This window comes from Ctenocephalides felis, unplaced genomic scaffold, assembly GCF_003426905.1.
Source record: "Ctenocephalides felis isolate EL2017-DRISC unplaced genomic scaffold, ASM342690v1 CF-g0.4_SCAFFOLD_03571, whole genome shotgun sequence".
In the NCBI taxonomy this organism is placed as follows: Eukaryota; Metazoa; Arthropoda; class Insecta; order Siphonaptera; family Pulicidae; genus Ctenocephalides; species Ctenocephalides felis.
Window position 1 is genome coordinate 58,656,197 of NW_020539725.1, and position 16,049 is coordinate 58,672,245.

Sequence of the window (16,049 nt, forward strand, 5' to 3'; positions counted from 1 at the left end):
AAATATTTGCTTTTGCACTTCTGATGTTCGATAGAGATCAGTTTTTGGAATTTAGTGTGTGATGGGGAAGATGAATTGGATTAAGATATATTACAGAAGAGACTCCACTGTCTTGGGATGTCAAAAGGTTTTCCTTTGTGAGTTGTCATCAATATAATATCCTTACTATATTTTATATTTACACTCGTTACAGAATAGATTAAAATACTACACTGTGATCATATGGATAAAATTTAAAACTAACTCACATAAGCCCTTCAGAAACTTCATACTAGTATATAAGATTATGCTATAGGTGTTTTTGTTAGATAATTATAAGATTACAATCTGATTAGATCATTAGATTTAAGGTTCTGTGGATAAAACTGGATCATTCTTTTTCGTCTGGTGTTGTCTCAAATAATCCACTTTCCATCATCAGTTTCATACTGACGTATCTAAACTATATAGTTAAGATTAGGTTATAGATGATCCAGTTCTAAAACCATAGAACAATTACCAGTATAATCATAGGACCGATATTAGAGTTAGTCATGATGGGAATCTTGCATAAGATTAGTAATTTTGAATCTACTGGCTGTAAATGACTCCTTGTGTCTTCACAATATCATGTTTTATATTATTTTGTTGATCTCATCAATATCATTATCGACTGAGCCAGGAAAATCAATACATTTATTAATCGAAAGATTTTTTAAAAAATTTGTCAACTTTCATATATCTTCTTAAAACCTGAATGAAATATCCAAATGCAAGTTGCCCTAATAAATTATTAAAAAAAAACTATAGTAACTCGATGTAGTTAGGAAATCCTGACATAAACTTAAATACAGTTTAGCAATAAAATATTAGTTCAATATAAAATTACAAATCAATACGAAAACAATCCGAAAGCGTTTTTTTAACTAAAAAATATTTTGTAAGCACTACAAGGACATCAGATTAGGGTTTTATACTATAGATCAGAAAAATTAATTGGCAAAATAGCGATTTTTTCTAGATCCTATTGTGTAGTGGTCAAAGTGCCAAGATAATACATAGAGGATTTAGGTACAAATTGGTATTTCATTCAGTTAATTACCTGACAGAGCCTGGGTCAACAGCGGCGTGTTATTATTTGGGGTCAACTGGCCATTGGTTAGATCAACTGAAATAAAAAACAGAAGCTTCATTAAAATCTTAAAAAACTTTCTTCGGTATCAAAAATTTTAAAAGTCAATCTAATCTAAGATGATTAATTATATAATTCTAATAACTTATATTAAAAATATTATTTTCTAAATTAGTTTTTGTATGTATTCACAATACTAAATCGGAGCTTAGGACCATTTTAGCCCAAACTTTTGGCCAAGGGAATCCAAAAAATGGATTTTCCTGTTTTGTTTGGGTTAAATCGGTCGTACGCTTCGAATCCACTAACAATATTAAAAATACATGCTTTTAATAAATAGATATTTTTTTAAGTGTAAAATAGTTTTTGTAAACATATACAATAAATATGAAACTAATGCTAATTAATTGATTAAAAACTTAAGCCTAGACTTAAACTATAAACTATTTTATATATAATATTTTTATAACGCCTAAATGCTATTTTGCAAAACATATATTTTTGTTTATTTTTATTTTTTTGACATTGAAAAAATTTTGAACTATTTTCTTTATAAATCTAGAAAAAATGAACTATTGTTGCTACTTCAAATAAATTCTAAGAGTAAATTTATAAAATAAATATTGATATTTTTTGTTTATAAATATTTTCTTAGCTAAAACTACGATATGTGTGAAATGTTGATTAAATTAATTGAGATTTTGTGTGAGTGTGGCATCGTGTGGCAGTGATGCTCAGAGATTTTAAATAAACTACTAATATGTTAGGTTTAAAAATAAATTTTACAAAAAGTACGAGTATTATAAATATAAAACCAAATATTTTTCTAACAAATATCAATTTCGGTGAAAATATTCAACTAACTTAATACCATAGATTCAGGCAGTTATCTGATTTTGTCAACATTGTTTTTTCATGGTCAAACAATAAGTTTCGCTATTTTTTTGCTTATTTCTACACGTTTACTATTCTTTTTGATAATAATATATAAGTAATAATATATAAATAAGTTTTTAAACTAATAAACATCTACATTATATAGCTTTATTATATATCTACATCTACATATAATTCTAAAAAATATTTTCAGTATATATTCTATTAATAATTGATTATTAACTTACTTAAATAGCAGTCCGCTTTATTTTCAATGAAAATCAATAAAATATATGTTTGGCAAAACAACAAATAATTCAACAATACTTATTGTTAATATATTAATTAATATATATTTATATATTATAATTTTACATTAAATTCTTTTTAACAATAACATTAAGAATATTTAACAAAACTGACAGTTACAATGCAAATACTTATATAAATAAATAATACTGGATGGACAGTTTTTTTTTCCTTATAAATTATTGTTAACAAAAGAAACTCTTAATGTAAGAACAAAATTCTCTTATTTTTACAAAATATTTTTTAGTTATAAAATGCTTTCGGATTGTTTTCGTATTGATTTGTAATTTTATATTGAACTAATATTTTATTGCTAAACTGTATTTAAGTTTATGTCAGGATTTCCTAACTACATCGAGTTACTATAGTTTTTTTTTAATAATTTATTAGGGCAACTTGCATTTGGATATTTCATTCAGGTTTTAAGAAGATATATGAAAGTTGACAAATTTTTTAAAAAATCTTTCGATTAATAAATGTATTGATTTTCCTGGCTCAGTCGATAATGATATTGATGAGATCAACAAAATAATATAAAACATGATATTGTGAAGACACAAGGAGTCATTTACAGCCAGTAGATTCAAAATTACTAATCTTATGCAAGATTCCCATCATGACTAATTCTAATATCGGTCCTATGATTATACTGGAAATTATTCTATGGTTTTAGAACTAGATCATCTATAACTTAATCTTAACTATATAGTTTAGTTACGTCAGTAAGAAACTGATGATGGAAAGTGGATCATTCGAGACAACCCCAAACGAAAATAATGATCCAGTTTTATCCACACAACCTTAGATCTAATGATCTAATCAGATTGTTATCTTATAATTATCTAACAAAAACACCTAGAGCGTAATCTTATATACTAGTATGGAGTTCCTGAAGGGATTATGTAAGATCGTTTTAAATTTTATCCATATGATCATAGTGCAGTATTTTAATCTATTCTGTAACGACTCTAAATATAAAATATAGTAGGGATACTATATTTTATATAAAATAGAAAGCAGCAGAAAGAAATCCATCATTTTCTTTTATGTCTCCTATTTCATCAACAAACTATTTGAAATTATTTGAGCAAGAATGGATACGTTATGTGAATTGTAATTATTGTAACTGATTACCTTTAATTTTATGGAAAAGTGATGCATTTCTTTCCTCTACATTCGATAATTGATAGATGTCAGATTTTACCTTACATTTTTCTGCTACAAGTTGTACTTTATCCTAAAAGATTTCTACAATAACTATCCTAGTCTGTGGTTCATCATGTGTCACAACTTTTATTTATAGTTTTTGCTTCTATGGTTTGACCTATTGGCAAGTTCTTTGCACCATATATAGATTTTTGGAATATTTTTAAAACAATTATCTAAATATTATAATAATTAAGAGGCTTAAGAAAACAATCGGTTTGATCGATGAAAGTAGTAGCAAATTATTTTGAAATTTAATAATTAATTCGGAAAATATTCAGGAAACAATTAAATCAGATATCAAAGCTGCTATCTGTTTGGTGAATTAGAAATTACTCTTCAGTCGTCTAAGACATGTCAGTCCCAAATATTGGACTAAATGACTATATTTAGATTAAATAAGCTCAAAATAATAAGATTCATCATTATATCCGATTACTGAATCATATACCAAAAGAAAGCGTTTTTGCGACTAATGTGATCAAACCAGATGCCCAAAAATATTCTGGTTCTTCTGGTGCTCATATTCTACAATAATTGTTTTACAAATGCATTACATGAATCCTGTCCTGTATCATTATCGGAAGGATCCTCAGCTGGGCAGCCGCTGCCGGCTGATGAAGACCCCTCGAAGGCGCCTGATGGTGGTCTATTATGGCTGAATTGGCGATGCACCAATATTTCCCAATATTTATTTTCAATTGAATCAATTGTATGATAAATTAAAAAAAAAAAGCGACTTACCGGTAGGATAGGGCAGGCCGAAGCTAGGATAACCGGAGTAGCCCCTTCCGGCTGCGTAGGCGGCGTAGGCTGCTGCAGGAAAACCTAAAGGATAGAAGAAATATAATGATCAGAGATATGGACTCTAAGCAGGGCATAGGCGATACTGCTTCAAATTTGGAAAATAATGTAGAAGATGAAATGAACCGACTAGAATTGACACAAATAGATGGAAAAGTGATGCAGAAAATTGAGGGATTTGTATGTGGTTACACATGATAATGCGGAAGCAAAGAAACAGAAAATTTGAAAAGTAAAAAGTGAACTATAAATGTGGTGTCTTTGAACAAAAAATAAATTAAAGTTATTACTCACCATCAGGTAGTGCTCCCAAAGACCACATAAAATCTGCAAAAAAAATGAAAACGAATATTAGATAAACATTTGGATTTGGATTAAAGACAATCTAGTTCTACTAATCATCTAACTAGTTCTAATTTCATATTTTATATATCTCTGCATCTATTCGTCTTTTAGAGTAGATTTTTGTCTAAATCATCTAAAAATAATCCATCTATGTAAGATTATCTACATTTTATAATTATCTATACTAAACTACATCACATGACCTGAAATATAAATAATACAATGATAGTATTTAGATAAACCTGAAAAAAATGAATAAGTTAATATGAAAGTATCTGAAAAAAATCGACAAAAGATTTTGGATACGACATTAGATGACGTAGTTATTTTCTTTAAACGGGGGAAAAATTGGTTAAAAGCTGAAGATTTTTAAATATTTTGGACCTGCTGAGATTTTTTAAGTATCGATTCTTTGGTGAATTGAATTTGTTTGGTCAAAGTTGGTCTATTTTGGATAAAACCTAGGTATACAAAGTTAGAAATGAAAAAAGTTCATATTAGTTAAATTAACTACAACATTTCAAATCCTTCAAAAAGATTCGCAAGGTTGCATCTACTTTCTACAATATTCAGAAATCTGCTTTTGTTTTTAAACCAGGGGCTGTGATCGAGAAACTATAAAATTCTATAAGCAAATTTTCAACCCTGTCGGTCCACCAGCAAATTATTTTCAACCCTTATGACGTCATCTAATAAATTTTAACTACAATAACTTAAGTAATAGTGCAAAACTAATTTTTGCACACTATTTAACACATGTAACTACATTTATAATATAGTAGACACACTTAATATATATCTAAAACCTTTGAACCTGAAATTTTTTCTACCTTGAACTATTTTCAATTTTTTTAAACTAATCCTGATGTAAACTTATGTTCTAAAATAGTGTAAAATAGTAAATTGTATTAAAATTTAAAATTAAGACGAATTCGAGGGAAAATAAGCTTTAATATTTATTTATTACTATTTTTAGTATGCGGTATTATTATATAAATATATTTTTTATATATTTATAAACAAGATTGGTTAATTTTTTATATATTGATTACACTATTTTAGTTAACAGGATTATTTTTATTTCATAATGACAACACACATCAATTTGTATCTAAAACAGCTAAATTTTGTTCAATATTTTTAAATACTAAAGACAACTATGTTTTAACTATTTGTTAGTTTAGTAAAGTGTTTTAAGTATGAACACTTTTTTCACTAACTAAGACTTAATATGTCTAAATTGTTTTACATTAATAATATTATATAAATATTAATTTTTGTTAACAATAACTAATTTGTTGTTGACTAAAAAAATACAAAATTAGTTTTCTAAATCTAAATGTCTAAATATTTATTTTTGTTAGTATATTTTGATAAATTTTTAATTTGGCTATTGCGAGTCGAACTCATACATCGAGAATAATAAAAATATTTTAAAAAAAATAAAATATATATAACTTTTAGTTTTTTTTAACCCTCGGTGCACGAGTTTTTCTCGCATTGTTCGTCCAAAAAATAGTATCAATTCACTCCTACTTTAATTCAGTATAATATAGTATCTAAAAACTAACTATATCACTCTCTAAACATGATTAATATATTGTTTTTAAATTTTAAGGCTCGTTTCCAGTACAACTTGTTTCGAGCCTACTAAAACCCTAATTTATCCTACTATCACATTTTTTTATCACATTTTACTACTAGAACTAAATAGTACAATTACTTCACATTATATAAAAAATATAGTTTGTGTAACTACTGAGTTAAACTACGTTACTAATATTAGTATAACTAATAGTTCTAAGTATTAGTTAAAAACAATTCGTTTCAAGTTTTTGTCCAAGTTTATTTAAATAACTTTTATAATATATATATATATATTGTGAAGTTTTATTTTATAACTTGAAAAATTTCAGAAAATCGAAATGGATATGTTGAAAAAAACTATTTGATACTAATTTTCAAGTTAATACTAAAACAAGAACTAACGACATATACTATTTAGATTTTCTAAAACTTTTCTAACATTTTTAGTATATACATAGTTGAATATTTACTAAGAACCTATTTTGAACTAGATGTTAAGTGGCGTATGGACCCTTCTTAAAATGGAAAGACTTGACAGGTGGAATTCTAACCTATAAATTATAATTTAATGGGATACAGTATATTTTTGACTTCAAAATTGGCTGAAGCGATTTGAAACTTTGAAAACGAGTTTTGGGGGCTAAATTATATTTTCTGCGCATTTTTCATACAAAAATGCTCAAATAAACTAGGACGTTTATTTTGTATCATCATAGATATCATCAATTTATTCAATAAGGATAAGAAAAGAACTCTACTGACGAGCAAAAAATCTTGATTCTCTTGAAAAAAATATACTTTACTTTTTAAAATCAAATCATCCACAAATATATTTGTCTAATAATGAAAGTTCATAAAAATCTTAGATATATTCACGTAAATAAATCTTTTGCAACAACTATATTTTTTAATTAAATTATATATCTCTGTTTTTAGTTTATCAGATCTTTCCATTTTCTCAAGCCAACGCACGACTAGATTTTTGATACATTTAAGGAATTTTACAAATTACATACGTTTATAAATTATTTAGTAACTAGTCTATCATTATTATTATTTTAAAAATTTTATCTCTAAGAGTACATCAATTTTAGTATTGGGTTTAATTTAAGTTCTAAGCAATCTGATTTATTGGTTATATTTTTAGTCATACGAAGAGAGGTGGAGACTAGGCATGGAAATAAAAATATTGGAATATATATATATATATATATATATATATATATATATATATTAGGGCGAGTACATTTAAAGGTCACTTAGGCACATATGATTTGCGGATTCTAGGGATCGAAATAAGATACTTTGCTGAAGAAACCATACCTCTAAAATGAATTCTGATGTCCCGTGCATTGACCCAAAAATAAGGGTTAAATGTTGAAAACCCGCTCAGTGGAGGTTCCAGGGATTGTACCAAGGACATGGGTGGATCGACCTTCCAAAGTTAGTGGGGGTCGGTCATACATTAGGACCCGATTGGGGCACTTTGAATGGGTCAAAATGGAATTTTTCAAATTTCAACTCTTATTTTTGGATCAATGGGCCATCAGAATTCATTTTAGAGGTATGGTTTCTTCAGCAAAGTATCTTATTTTGATCACTAGAATCCGAAAATCATATGTGCCTAAGCGACTTTTTTACCCATACAATCGGCTTTAATATATATGTATATATTTGTTTTGTCGGGACATTTTTCTACATTTTGTTAAACAATTTGAAAACTTCATTCCGCGCACTCTTTTTTATTTAGCTTATCAAAAGTGCATAAAACTTAAATATAGATGTATAAAAAATATAAATTTGACAAACTTTATATAAGTTTCATTTTTTCAGTATTTATCGCACAGTGTGATGCACGCTTTAGTATAAAGCCGCACCCACACTTGCAATTTTCTATATAAGAGTCGTTTATGATTTTATATGGGGCTGGTTACGTGTGGTGGATGCCTTGGGAGGGTTTTAAAGCGTGTTTCACACTTGAACTTTTCGAACAAAAAAAAATTAATAAAATATTGTGAGATTAACATTTGACGAATTGGCTGGTAATTATATATATATATATATATATATATATATATATATATATGTATACGTATATGTATTATCTCAAGAAATCTTATATTAAGTAAATCGGTCTTAAATGCCAAAATACTTTAAAAAAATGTCAGTTCGACTGTAATGTATTGTAAGTCACAAAGTTACTTTTTCTGAAGATGGTGCTAACTTGAGTCTAAGTCTCCACCCTACTATTTAATTAATACATTTTACACTAATTTAATTTCTAAATTGTTAGTAGGTATATATTATTAAATATAAATATTGACTTACAACTAAAATATTTATATCAATACTAACAATAAACTATTATCAATAACTGGAATATTATTATGTATATTAAACTTACTAATAGATAGTTCTTACGATTTTGTTAATTTTTAGTTTGAAGACATACAGGGGTTATGTATTTCTATTTACTATTTTGTATTATATATATAAGGGTCTCTTCAATCCAGGTTTCGCCAAATCGGAAAAATTATTTAATAAGTAAAACGAAATATCCACTTTATATTCTTGTTGTTTATTTCTCCAAGACATATAACAATTTGTAAATTAACAAGATATCAACATACAAATTTTTTTTGTACATTTCTTAAACAAATTCAAAAACAAAATAGAATAAGTGCTCGACACAGTCACATTCTAAATCTGTTTGCTGATATATTGGTGGGAACATATCACTTAGATTTTATTTAATTATTCTCTACGATTTCGATAAAACTTTTTGTGTTTCTTCAAGAGAATTCATGGATGATGTTGAATAAAATAAAACAACAATTTTGAATAGAAAAGAAAAAAAAATTTATAAGTGACGGTTCTAAAAATATCTGTTTATATAATATACTGCATTGTATGCAAATAAATTGCATACAGCTATTTGTTATTATTTGGAGTTCGTCCCTGGATTAAGGAGACCCTAAGAAAGAGCTAAGACAACTCACGAGTAAAATTAATGAGTCGTAATCAATACGTTTCTACTTTGTTGTTTCTAAATGTAATCTAAATTCTCATTATTTGTTACATGTATATCTATATGTGCCCTTTTGGGCATATCGAATTACAGGGATCTCGTTAGAATCCAAATTGGATTAGGATTTAATCACGTGATTTATGATATCTATGTAAATATATATATATATATATATATATATATACATAGGTGTGTGTAAGGTGTGCATTTGTAACAAAAAATAAAAAGTAAAACACAGAATATATAACAAATTTGATCTAACTATTTTAAAAAAATGGCTAAAGTTTTTAAATCTACTAAATTTAATTTAAAAAAAATCGTTTCAATTATTATTAAAACTGACATAGCAATAACAGAATTTTTACAAAATTGACATTTCTGGATGGAAATTTTCTCCTTAAAAAATTATAAAAATTAAATTTTATCTACTATTAGATTGTCTACTTCATTATAAAATCAGTTCCATTTTTTGACTACATTTATAGATAATAAAAAGCTTTCTAAGTAAATAAATATTAATAGTTTCTTAATAGTTAATACTAGTTACTACATAAATAAATAATAAAAGTTAAGGTTTCTACTTTTTTTTCAAATCACAGCTCGAAATTTGCTTAAACATTTTTTATAGATATGTTTTTTTAGAACACACGGTTAGATAAATGAGTAGCTCGTGCAAATAATAAATATTAAATATCTAAATTAAAAAAAAATAGATAATTTAGTTCGGATTACAGGTTTACTCTTTCAGGATTTTGTTGAAACTTTGTTGTTTGATAGAGTTTGATAGTCAAACCGAACACCTTAAAATGTTATAGGCCTGTGAGAGGTGGTATAGTTACAAAATTTCATTAAAGTTTGAGATGTCGAATAACCGTGATTTTTAATAACTGACATATCGAGTAACTGAAGATTTAATTAACTGAGTAATCGAGTAGCAGATATAGATTTTAATCCTCCTAATTTACGTCAGTACTCTTAAATGACACAGGTTTACAAATTTTTTTAACACTCTTATCTATGAATCCGAGCGCAATTAGTAGAAGCAAGCGCTTAAGCCGACTGAGCTACCGACACATATTGGTACGGAACATTCTAGACTATATTTCAAATCTTTAATTAATTTTTATAATGAAACCATTTCTCACAGGAATATAATATTTTAAGGTGTTCGGTTTGACTATGAACTCACAGAAAAGTGAACCTTTTAAGGCTCTCCTTGTTAGAATCTACTGATTTGTGTAAAAAATAATATCGTTATTATTATTATTAGCTACGTTTAATATTAATATTGTCTACGTTTGGTGTTTTTTGTTTAAAAAATAAATAAAATAATGTGTCTATACCACAAAATAAAAATGTCTACGACTAATTTTTGTACAAAAATATCAGTCTGTTAATTTTTACGATTCAGTTTAAAAATCTATTCTACAATTCTACATTTTCTAAATAATTGAATAATAATAATAAAAAAAATTAATAATTTATATAAATAAATATTTAGAAGTGATTGTAGTGCTTGTGTGTGTTGCGTACAATAAATTCAGTTTCATCTTATCCCTTTATCCCCTTACAAAGTGGGTAACCCGTGATAAAGGGCCAAATCCAACCCCTGAACCCCCAGCAATTCCGCTGGCGCATAGGCCAGGGTCAGGGTGCCGTTCTGGGCTCCCCCCCTGTGGTGCGGCGCCGCGACCGCACCGAGGCCCCCCAAAGCAGCGGCGGCCCTACTCTGGCCCAGTACCCCGCCGGGCTGGGCCAGAAGGGCGCCGCCGTTACGCTTATTGAGGGCGTGCACTTCGTATGGGAGATGCACCAGAGGCACCAGGCTCGGGTACGGTGCGTATCTCTGGTTGGCGCCGATCGACGGCGACTGTTGCAATAGGACGATTTGGGTCGGTTGTTGCTGTTGCTGGTGGTGGTGGTGGTTCAAATGGTGGTTCGTGTGATGGTTTAGTGGATGGTGGTGACCTAGATAGATGGTGACATAGGGGAGTAGATTGTTTGCTCTCTAAGGCCGATAAGGTAAACGGGCAGAACAGGCAGTGGCGTGATTGATACTAGGGGATGAGTTCACTAGTCGATATAAAGTAAAGGGTTGATTTTTAGTAAACTAGTAATTAATATTTGTTACTACTACTATCGATAAAAAAAAATGATTTTCTATATTGAATAATCGTGGATGCAATTTCTATCAACTATCAAGTACACTTTTATGCTTAGAAATTTGGAAACATAGTTCAGTGTTCAGATTCTATTGGAAATGCCCCACATGTCGTAACCCCCACAATCTAAAATTTTTGAAGTAAACTTCTTTAGACACCTCACCTACAAATTCATAACCAGTTGGTTTGATATTTAGCCAAGTTACAAGAACTTCCAGATATGTGTAAATAATCGACATAATCAATAAAAAATAAATTAATTAAAGTATTCCTAGTGTATTACACATCGTTGAAAACACGTTAACCAAGTGAATTGTCTAATTTTAATTTTAGCTAATGTCAAAAAACTACTCATTTTCTCAAACTTTGATGAATTTTTAAAATTGAACTACTTGTCTTAAGGCCGTAATATTTCAGTAAGTTCTATAAGACCATGGTATATATAGCCAAAAAAAGTTCCATAAAAATCGGCTTAGTTTTGTTTTTCAACAGTTAATTACAAGAAAACGGCTCGGTATTTTTCAACCTAAACCTAATCAGTATCATTCCCAACTAATATCTTTCGAACAGTTTTTGATTTTTTAAAATCGATTCGGTAGAATGAGCTTAACTGTGGACGAAAAGTTTAATACTTTTTTTCCAAATTTCAAAGAAACCGCCCGGCCGATTGTCGCACGAAAGTGACAAGCGATAGTCCTCATTGAGACACATCAAATGGTTTTTAATTTCTGAAATCGATTCAGGCGTTTTTGAGCAATCGTCGATAAAAGGTCTAATTTTGACAAATGCTAAAAAAAACGATACTAATTTTTGCAAACGTTGACGAATTTTTATGTTTTACACGACAAACGAGTGTCGTAGGGCCGTAATATTTTAGTATGATCTAGAAGTCTATGGTATCTACCATCAAAAAAATAATAATAAAAATCGTCGAAAAAAAAAAATTTAACACTTTATTACAAGAAAACGGCCCGGCCGATGTTCTCCAAAAACTAATCCAACGGTTTTTGAATTTTCAAAATCGATTCAGAATTGCGGGCTAAAACGTAGAAGAAAAATTTTTCACTTTTCTGCAATTTACAAAATTGCAGAAAACATAAAATTAGCGAATCGGATTTTTTGATGAAAACATAAACTTCTCCTTCGGGAAGTTAAAAAGTGTATAATTTGAGAACAATTCACAAAGTTAATTTTAGAAATTGCAAGAAGTGTATATTTTGTGGATAAAACACATAGTTAATGTCAGTACTCAGATTCTTTTCAACATACCAAAAAAAACAATATATATTTTCTTCAAGTAAAACTTGTTCAAGCTCGTTTACTATAAATTCATTAAAAGTGTGCATTGTTAATTTATATCGACTAGTGAATTGTAAATCGATGTTAAAGGCAATCGATGTTATAAAAAGATCATGCATTGTCTTACCGTATGCCCCTCGTGAACCAGGAGCTCCTCCGGCCGTCCTGGTTTTGGCCAAGTTGGCCGGCAACATCACCTCTTTAGGCTGGGCCTTCTTACACTCCACCTAAGAGTAATTAGACGATTTTAAATAGAGATTTTTCCACTTGAATGTTTGTTAGTTTATAGAATTAATTATATAATTACCATTTTGTTGTTTATTTCGTGGAAATGTATCTCGCACACCTTGTCCACGACGTCCTCACTCTGGAATGTGACAAAACCGAACCCTGTGGAAAAATCCAAGATTTTTTAGTAATTATAATAATAATATCGATATTTATGAAATAGTATTTAATTAATTTTATATTTCATATAATAATAATTACCCCTGTGCCTGTTGGTCTGTTTGTCGAACATTAGCATCGCGTCTTCAATCTGAAATTGAGGAAAACATTATTAATGTTTATATTTATATTTTAAATATATATATATATGTATATATATAATATTTTAGATTGTTCATATTTATATCTTTAATAAAATCTTTTTCGTCGTCGTTAGAAGACTAATGTCTCATCGATCATCGGCCCCGATTTATTTTAAGATAAGCCTCGTTAAGATGCCAAAACATTTTTAAATCTCTCCTCCTCCTTCATAACTCATTATAACACACTCATTAAGCTTTCATAATTTAGAAAATGAATATTTAGTATATTTAAAAAAAAATGAAGATGTGTAAGCAAAATGTGGCTACTGTAATTATATAGTATATTATTATATTAAATTGGTCTACTTTTTTTATTCTAAAGTTCAATTATAAACGCAGACGTTTCGGCTCCTAATTTAACTCATCACTAATCTTAAATTACATTCGCGCATGTTTCAAAACTCAAGTTTTGCCTTCTTCAATTGCTCTTTTTGGTATTCCTGATGAAAATCCATCTCGAATATTATTCGGAATCCCTCAGACATATTTGTTTTCACTTTCGAAATCCTCGTTTTGTTCAAATTCGAGAAAACAACAACGAATTTACATATCTGCAGATCAGGAGATACAAATCCTACAAACATACATATATACATACATACATACATACGTATATATATGTGTATATTGTACAATGCTTTGTATGGGAAGAAAAAGCAATCTTATTGATGACAAAACTTTTATATGGAACAAGGGTGTATATATCCATTACACACACACACACACACACACACACATATATATATATATATATATATATATATATATAATGGAATGGATGTAGGGAGGCAATTACAGAAAAGCAAACTTTTTATTTTGGACAAACCGAACTTTCAGAAAAGTTAACATCATCAATTCGAGTATTCCCGAAGTGAACTTTATTGTTATATAAATATATATATATATATATATATATATATATATATATATATAAATCTTGTTAGTATGAAATGGATTGCACGAGATGGAACTTATTTACAAAAAGCTATTTTCTGGATAACAAATAGTCTTGGTCAGTTATTGATGTCTCTTATTCGATTGTTCAAAATCTAACTAGTGAAGTGCGTCTTTGCACTTCCTTAAATTTAAAGTTTTTTTTAAATTAAATACTAGCATTGACTATACATTAAAATAATAAAGACCCTAATATTAGCAATGCAAATTGTATTAGTAATATAAATTATAAGTACAAAACAGAGGAACCCTTGAATATCTGTGTTATGTATGTAATGAATATATGTCTGTATATATTCAAGTGTATGTGCATTATGAATATATTTAGATGTAATTTGTGAAGTTCGAAAGCCGCCGGTAACAAGATTTCGCTTATTATAACACACGTGTTAATTGCGTTTGTTTAATTAAGACGAAAATGTTCATCTTATTATTATTATTATTCGACGAAACGATACGATACGGTGGAGCGATACGATGGCAGAGGTCGCCAATTCAATTAAACCGACTTAAAACTATAATAATTAACGAATATACCAAAGTAAATTTTGTAGAAGTTTACAAGAAATTTATTGAACTGCCAAACGTTTCATTATGTCATCATCAGTGGACTACTTATGGAAAATAGCGAGACAGAATAAGAATAGCTCAAAAATAAAGAATGCACCACATAATAGTAATTGCAATAAAAAAATGATATTAAAATGATTTTGAAAAGCCCCTTAGTCACATGATAAAAACGAAACTGAAGCTATGATTATAATTAACTTCCCGTAGGGCAAGTTATAGTAATCGCAAAAAAATCGAAAATGAAAATTTTTATATATCTTTACGTTTAAAACCTTCTGAACATTTTGGCATACCTTAGAAAAAATGGATGTCTGTGTGTATATGCGTGTGTGTGTGTGTGTGTTCGGATACAATTTTTTGTCGACGATTTCGGGAACACGGATGAAGCGATTTGAATAATTCAAAAAACATTCGATTCGTATTGATAAGAAAACGTGCTGATTAGTTTTTAGCGAAGGCAGGTCTAGCCGTTTCAAAGATATGGGGCAAAAAGTGCCAAAAACGGTAACTCAGTTTTTAAGAGAACGGAGCGTCCGATTTGAATGATTCAAAAAACATTTTACTTGTATTAACAAGGCAAAGAACTCAAATTTTCATGAAGGCAGGTCTAACGGTTTCGGAGATCTAGTAAAAAAGTAAAAAAAAAAATGCCATTTGACGGTCAAAAATGATCATTAGACATATGCACATCATATTATCAGATATTTTATAGAGATTGTAACAATAAGTATAAATTTTGTTTACATTCCTATGGGTTCCGTACCGTACAATGTTTATCCATTAGACGGCGACGTAGCGCTTACGCGCTTCGATATTTGTTATTATGCAGTTAAAGCAGTACGATTGCTTTGAAAAAAGTTCAGGATTTCCAAAATATTTCAAAATAAATGATTTAAGATAGAATGATTTAATATGGTTCGAAATTCTATTAAAAGTTTCAAATCATTGATCAACTTTTATTGATTATTATTGATTATTTTTAATTTGATAAGGCACGATGCCTTAATTGCCTTAAGACAGAATTCCACTTACAGCTAGTTTTTATGTGATCAGTGATAATAGTTAAATTTTGATTCTTATATTTGAAATCTAATTGTTGTATAAATGCTGTCCTGTTTCACCCACATACATTCCATGGCAGTCTTTAAAATTGTATATAATTTTGTATGCTTTTAATGTTTTGTCTATACTTGTGGGTGATTTCAACC

At 28.6% G+C, this 16,049-nt stretch overlaps 1 protein-coding gene across 1 annotated transcript in view; it reads right to left on the minus strand.

The window, feature by feature from the left end:
* Nucleotides 1-1,073: 1,073 nt before the first annotated feature.
* LOC113386384 (RNA-binding protein Musashi homolog Rbp6-like) overlaps nt 1,074-16,049 on the minus strand; it is a 50,001-nt gene continuing 35,025 nt past the window's right edge. The window contains 1 exon segment of the mRNA XM_026624165.1: nt 1,074-1,147. Within this exon segment, the coding sequence (XP_026479950.1) occupies nt 1,074-1,147 (74 nt within the window).